The following is a 7,420-nucleotide window of genomic DNA, read 5'->3' as shown; positions in this document are numbered from 1 at the left end:
TTTTTTTTTTTTTTTTTTTTTTGACAACAAGGTACAAGATCAACTCAAGCGAGCCAATTGGGAGGAAAATTGTTTCATAGGTAATTTGTTGCTACTCAATTCTATCACGATGTGCCAGCTTATCCGCTTTACCATTCTGCGTTCGGGTACTAAGACGATTGAGAAGTAAAGGAATTCATCCTTATCAATTTCAATAGCATCCAAATATTTTGTGAATCTGGTTGGTTTATTAAGCTCTTTTGTGAATCTCTTTCTCTTAGTTTTAAATATTTTTTCAGTGATTTTTGTATGTGAAAATAAATCTTACAAAGATATGACTAATAATAAGTTTTTAAAAAGGTTGACACATGTTGTAACCATTGCTGTCCCGTCGTCGTACGGTTGTAAGCCTAATAATCTTACAAAGATATGACTAATAATATAATCAAGGCCGATGCTAACGTAAGCCTCGTTCGTCTCTATAACATTTTTTTCAGCCGCAGGCGATACGATACGAAACTAAACGCGGCGTTTAGAAGCGTTTCTTGATTTGGGGTACGTCGCAATACTCTTTTCTCTTTAATCAGTTGATTTCCTAATTTAGATCTTTCACCATGTTCGTTTGGGCTTTTTTTTTTTGTTTTGTTTTGTTTTGTTTTGAAACATTGAAGCGTGGCTCTTGGCTTCTGAGATCTCCGACGAAGATTATAAAAAAAGCTCTTCGGCTACTGGCAGGTATTTCAATTTTCTCGATTTATATCCCATCAATCTCCTATGGGAATGGGAGTTTTGTAAACCCTAAATTCCAGTTTTCTTGAACCCGTCTCTCTGTCTCTCTCTCATTTCACAAGTAGCTTCCCTTTTCTCTACCCACTGATTCTAGCGTTCTGCATCAGTGTATTCATCTCTGCGTTGTCATTTGTGTTTCTTATATGTGATTGCCCCAATCCATCTCTGCCGTTGCCTCATTTCGTTTTACTCTGGTTTTAGGTTTCGAGCTCACTCTGCTAGAAAACCCTAAAATTTGATGTTGCAAACTTCCCCTGGCGAATTTGAAATCAGAGCAGACTTGCATTTTTATCAAGGTACGTTTGTTAAATTGGCGCTCGTCTATTTTAGTGGCGCACATTTTTCTAGGTTGGTTTGGAGGAATTTGTGACATACGGGGTTGATTTTTCAGGTGAGAAGCTTAGGAGGGGTAGCTTTTGTTAATTCCGCGTTCAAATTTTTAGTCTTTTAGATTAGTGTTACATTGGAGTTGAGATTGGGGTGTAAGCAATAAGAAGATAGATATGGATGGTAAGGGGAGGAAATCTGCTTCCAAGAGAGGATCCAAGATTTTTCTGTTTGAGGATGATGCTGCTGATGATGAACCTATCGGATCTCTTTTAGAGGTTATGAAGCATAAAACTTCTAAGAAGAATAAGGCTGAGACAGAAAGTACTGGTAAACGGAGGCACAAACAGGCTGTGGAGAAGAAACTGAGTGCTTTGGACAAGGTTTCTGAAGATATGGATGACACCTTAGCCAGTTTTAGGAAGAGATTGAAGGGCAACAAGAAAGGTGTTGGATCAGGAACCCGGGTTCCTCCTATTGATACTGTAACAAATGCGGATTTGAACCTGATTGAGGAAGGCTACACAAATGAGGTGCAGAGTTTGTTACTTGGGGAAGGTTTGAATAACATATCTGTCAAGAAGATGGTTGATTCAGCAGTAGAATGTCACACTCATAGGACTCTCTTAGATTCCGGCACGAGTATTAAAAGAGTGGATTGCATCTCAGAAAACGGTGCTTCTAGTTCTATTCAAAAGTGTGCTTCAGAAACTGGAACCCTCCTGCATAAAATTTATGGTAAGGATGAGGCAGCCTCTCCCGGTCATGAAAAAGTAGAAATACCTATGACAGTATCCAGCGAGAAGGAAACAACTGTCGTTCATCATAATACAGATGAGGAATCCGAAAGGCCACTGTCGGAGAAGGCTGTGGAGCTATCCAGGGTGGCTGTTCCCATGGCAGATGTCCATGGCGAAGTTTATTCTCCTACTGATAGAAAAGAAGTTGCAGTTATTGCTCCTGATCAGCACAGACACTTGAGAGAGCCAGCTTCAGAGTCTGGTTATTCGCGAGAGATAAATTTAGTTATGTGTGATTGTGGCATCCAAGTTAATTTTGTGGATCATTCCTTTGAGTCTAATACTCAGGTTACTCTTTGTCATAAGTGCAAGTATTCTTCACATCATAATGCTTCTAATGGAAGTGGTATTCAAGTTAATACTCTAGAAGATGGAACTGCTGAAGCTTCCCCGGTTTCTGTAACTCCCTGTGAAGATGAACATTTCCGTGGTGATGCAGTTTCTTTACCTAATTCTGGGAAGACATCTACCTTGCAACGCCCAGAGCGTATTGCTAGAAAGCGTAAGCTTGGAAACATGGTGTATGAAGGAGACATGAATTGGGAGAATGAGCAAGGCTTTCTTGATTGTCAAAGTGACAGGTCCTTTAAAGGAAGCGACAAGTGTGATTTTGTTCCATCTATTCCCAAGGTAACTGATATTGGTAGAGCAGCTGCGGTGACAGCTGGACTTAAAGCCCAGTCAGTAAGTCCAATTGAGAAGATTATACTTAAAGAGGTGTTGAAGCGCAAAGGTAGCCATCAGGAGTACCTAGTTTGCAGGTTAGTTTCCTTTTTCGTAGCTGTATGTATTCAAATGTTTCAGTGTTTCATATTTTGGATAGACTGTATTTTTCTTATGATCTTATAAGAAGAGTGTACCATAAGATGTCAATCCCGTTTTCACTTTCTTTATTTGTTGGAAATCTTGAATACTTACTTTACTGTATTGTTGCAATAAATTCAAGAATTTTTTTAAAGTTGTTATTCTATTTTATTTTTCATTCATCCTCTTGAAGACCATGACCCCCCTTATTTTGATTTATTATAACTGATATATGTTGTTATACAGGAATTATATCTTAGGCCTATGGAGTAAAAATGTCACTCGAATCTTACCTGTCACTGAGTGTGGTGTTACTGGTGGCCCTCCTGAGAGTGAATTGCCATCAGCTTCCCTTATCAGAGAAGTCTATAAGTTTCTTGATCAGAGAGTAAGTCTGTGATGTTGCTTTATTTGTGCTGTTCTATCCTGTCTCCTATTAATTCGAGATGCTTAACTTTTTTCTTTACTTTCTTTTTAATTTGTAAGCATAATTGAAAAGTACTGGTTTCTTATAGGCCACATGTGAAACGGTATTTTTTTTTTACAGGGTTATATAAATGCGGGAATTTCATCTGTGAAGGGGAAAGAGGGATCTTCGACAAATCAAGACTATGATCTCCTCCAAGGGAAAAAGCGTGCAGAAAGTTATATGGCTTCTGTGGCAGACTCTGAAGAGGGAGTTGCTTTTATCCTTGGTCAGGTCAAAGCCGTTGAATCGACTAGTGAGGATAAGAAATGTGCTCTCCAAAATGATGAAAGGGACCTGGTAGGATGCGCGACCTCGGAAATGTTGGGATCTACCAGGAAAACATGCGAGGAAGACATAGTTGATGATTGCAAACATTCTGTGAGCATAAATGCTTTACAGGATGGTACTGCATCTAAGGTTGAAAAGCATCCTGAAACACTTTCAGTAGCGAAACCTGCTTTGTCTAGCACACTCTCGTCCGCAAATAGTAATCAAACGAGAGATAGGAACTGGGTTCAATGTGAGGTTAGAGATGAGAAGAAAGTTATAGTAATTGGGGCTGGTCCTGCTGGATTAACAGCAGCACGTCATTTACAGCGCCAGGGTTTTTCTGTAACCGTTCTTGAGGCAAGGCGTAGAGTAGGTGGTCGTGTATATACGGACCGGTCATCTCTTTCAGTTCCTGTGGATCTTGGGGCTAGCATAATTACAGGCATTGAGGCTGATGTGCCATCTGAAAGAATGCCAGATCCTTCGGTATTGGTCTGTAACCAGTTAGGTCTGGAGTTGAGCGTGTTGCATGGATTCTGTCCTCTTTATGATACTGTAACAGGGGAAAAGGTTCCTGCAGAATTAGATGATGCTCTACAAGCAGAGTTCAACAGTCTAATTGATGATGTGGATTTGCTTGTTGAGGAAATAGGCAAGGAAAGAGCAGATAAATTGTCCCTCGAGGATGGTTTAGAATTTGGCCTTCAACGGCTGAGAATGCCACATGACAAGGTGAACATTGAAAAAATTGGGCTTGTCAATGCAACGGATTCTTCCTGCTCAAAAACTGATGCCTGTTTGAAAGATGATTTTTTGAATCCTCTGGAGCGAAGAGTTATGAATTGGCATTTTGCTCACACAGAATATGGTTGCGCTGCTGTTCTCAAGGAAGTTTCGCTTCCTCACTGGAATCAAGATGAGTTTTATGGCGGATTTGGAGGGCCACATGCTATGATTAAGGGTGGCTATAGCCGAGTTGTTGAGTCGCTTGCAGAAGGACTTGACATTCACTTGAACAAAATAGTTTCTGAGGTATCTTACGCCTCTGATGTTTCTGCCGTACATAACAGCAAGCATAAAGTCAGAGTTAGTACATCAAATGGCTGTGAGTATTTTGGAGATGCTGTTCTGGTAACTGTTCCTCTTGGATGCTTGAAAGCAGAAACTATTAAGTTTTCACCACCCTTGCCGGACTGGAAGTATTCGTCAATCAAGCAACTTGGTTTTGGAGTTCTAAATAAAGTTGTGTTGGAGTTCCCAAAGGTATTTTGGGATGATAGTGTTGATTATTTTGGGGCAACGGCGGAGGAAACAGATCTAAGAGGTGAGTGCTTTATGTTTTGGAATGTCAAAAAAACTGTTGGTGCTCCTGTCCTGATAGCTTTGGTGGTTGGGAAGGCTGCTTTTGAATATACAAACAAGAGTAAGTCGGAGCACGTGAACCATGCAATGATGGTTCTTCGTAAGCTTTTTGGTGGGGATCTGGTTCCTGATCCTGTTGCCTCCNCTTGTTGAGGAAATAGGCAAGGAAAGAGCAGATAAATTGTCCCTCGAGGATGGTTTAGAATTTGGCCTTCAACGGCTGAGAATGCCACATGACAAGGTGAACATTGAAAAAATTGGGCTTGTCAATGCAACGGATTCTTCCTGCTCAAAAACTGATGCCTGTTTGAAAGATGATTTTTTGAATCCTCTGGAGCGAAGAGTTATGAATTGGCATTTTGCTCACACAGAATATGGTTGCGCTGCTGTTCTCAAGGAAGTTTCGCTTCCTCACTGGAATCAAGATGAGTTTTATGGCGGATTTGGAGGGCCACATGCTATGATTAAGGGTGGCTATAGCCGAGTTGTTGAGTCGCTTGCAGAAGGACTTGACATTCACTTGAACAAAATAGTTTCTGAGGTATCTTACGCCTCTGATGTTTCTGCCGTACATAACAGCAAGCATAAAGTCAGAGTTAGTACATCAAATGGCTGTGAGTATTTTGGAGATGCTGTTCTGGTAACTGTTCCTCTTGGATGCTTGAAAGCAGAAACTATTAAGTTTTCACCACCCTTGCCGGACTGGAAGTATTCGTCAATCAAGCAACTTGGTTTTGGAGTTCTAAATAAAGTTGTGTTGGAGTTCCCAAAGGTATTTTGGGATGATAGTGTTGATTATTTTGGGGCAACGGCGGAGGAAACAGATCTAAGAGGTGAGTGCTTTATGTTTTGGAATGTCAAAAAAACTGTTGGTGCTCCTGTCCTGATAGCTTTGGTGGTTGGGAAGGCTGCTTTTGAATATACAAACAAGAGTAAGTCGGAGCACGTGAACCATGCAATGATGGTTCTTCGTAAGCTTTTTGGTGGGGATCTGGTTCCTGATCCTGTTGCCTCCGTTGTTACTGACTGGGGCACTGATCCTTACAGTTATGGTGCCTACTCATATGTTGCTATTGGTGCTTCTGGTGAAGATTATGATGTACTGGGAAGGCCTGTACAGAATTGTTTGTTTTTTGCTGGTGAGGCAACATGCAAAGAGCATCCTGACACTGTTGGTGGTGCGATGATGACTGGAGTCCGGGAAGCTGTGCGTATAATCGATATACTTAGAAGTGGAAATGATTACACAGCAGAAATAGAAACACTAGAAAAAGCGCAGAGGAAATCTGTACCTGTAAGGGATGAAGTCAAAGACCTAATAAAGAGGCTTGAAGTTGTTGAGCTGTCTAATGTGCTGGCCAGGCAATCATTGCTACGGAACATGTTCTTCTCTGCTAAAACAACTGTTGGGCGTTTGCATTTAGCCAAGGAGTTGCTTAATCTACCTGGTGAAGCCTTGAAATCCTTTGCAGGTACGAAAGAGGGGCTTGCAGTGCTGAACTCTTGGATCCTGGTAAGCTCAGTGAGATGGTTTCTTTACCTAAAGCACATAGTACAACTTTCCCTGGCTTATATGTTTGTTTCACGAATTTTCATTGGCTCTTTTTACATAATCTTGCTTATTTGAATCTTTCTATTAGGATTCGATGGGGAAGAATGGAACCCAACTTTTACGTCACTGTGTACATATTCTTGTTCGAGTTACGAGTGATCTCTTTGCCGTGAGGCTCTCAGGTATTGGTTATTTCTTCCAAGTTCACTTTCTGTCCCAAATTACATGCAATCAGTTCTTTCTTAAGACTCGATATTATGTGTTATTGTTTCATGATTTTAGCCCTGTTTAACTTTCTATAAGTTGTTTACTTTCCACATTCTGATGCAGGCATTGGAAAGACTGTGAAAGAAAAGGTTTGTGCACACACGAGCCGTGACATCCGCGCCATTGCAAGTCAGCTTGTTAATGTGTGGCTGGAACTATACCGGAAAGAAAAAGTTAATAGGGGAAAGAAATCATCGAGACAAGCGAATACTACAAATACCTCAAGAATAAGAAGAAAATTGAATACTGCGGACACAGACAGTAAGGGAAAGCTGAGCAATGGTAACGATGGGAAAACATATGGAGAGCTTGAAGACAACCAGCTACCTATGTCTGAGGAAGAGAAGGCTGTGTTTGCTGAAGCTGAGGCAGCTCGTGCAGCAGCAGAAGCAGCTGCAAAGGCAAGTGTTATAATATTCAAATTAGTGAAAGCAATGATCGATGCTTGCTGATTGTTAACGTGCTTTCCTATTCAGTCAACTCTTTTTCTATTTGTTTGTTAACAAAGAAATTATACGTTCTTGTCTTGCAGGCATTTTCTGAGGCCTATCATAATACTTCATTGCAGCTTCCTAAGATTCCCTCGTTTCATAAGTTTGCTAGGCGAGAGCAGTATGCAAAGATGGACGAATCTGATTTCAGGAAAAAGTTTCCTGGCAATGTCTTAGGAAGACAAGATTGTATGTCAGAGATAGACTCGAGGAACTGCAAAGTTCGGGACTGGTATGATTTTCCTGCCTCGTGTCTTGACCTTGACAATTCAAGGATTCCAGTCGATAACTATTCACAGCGTAGCCATTC

General features: G+C 40.9%; 1 protein-coding gene across 10 annotated transcripts in view; it reads left to right on the top strand.

The window, feature by feature from the left end:
- The window catches only part of LOC104723492 (lysine-specific histone demethylase 1 homolog 3-like), a 16,126-nt gene continuing 9,149 nt past the window's right edge, over positions 444 to 7,420 (top strand). For 8 of the 10 annotated variants that reach the window (XM_019232790.1, XM_019232791.1, XM_019232789.1 and 5 more), the window contains exons 1-9: positions 567 to 714; positions 970 to 1,064; positions 1,160 to 2,656; positions 2,946 to 3,087; positions 3,247 to 4,090; positions 4,962 to 6,313; positions 6,441 to 6,534; positions 6,683 to 7,020; positions 7,152 to 7,222. In XM_019232790.1, the coding sequence (XP_019088335.1) occupies positions 1,272 to 2,656; positions 2,946 to 3,087; positions 3,247 to 4,090; positions 4,962 to 6,313; positions 6,441 to 6,534; positions 6,683 to 7,020; positions 7,152 to 7,222 (4,226 nt within the window). In that variant the 5' untranslated portion in view covers positions 567 to 714; positions 970 to 1,064; positions 1,160 to 1,271. Of the gene's footprint in view, positions 535 to 566; positions 715 to 969; positions 1,065 to 1,159; positions 2,657 to 2,945; positions 3,088 to 3,246; positions 4,127 to 4,961; positions 6,314 to 6,440; positions 6,535 to 6,682; positions 7,021 to 7,151; positions 7,223 to 7,420 lie in introns of those variants that run through there. The other 2 variants (XM_019232784.1, XM_010441877.2) reach the window with 2 other exon arrangements.

Source organism: Camelina sativa, chromosome 11 (genome assembly GCF_000633955.1).
Source record: "Camelina sativa cultivar DH55 chromosome 11, Cs, whole genome shotgun sequence".
NCBI classification, from domain to species: Eukaryota; Viridiplantae; Streptophyta; class Magnoliopsida; order Brassicales; family Brassicaceae; genus Camelina; species Camelina sativa.
Note: the sequence above shows the minus strand (reverse complement) of the source record. Positions and strands in the feature narration are given on the sequence as shown.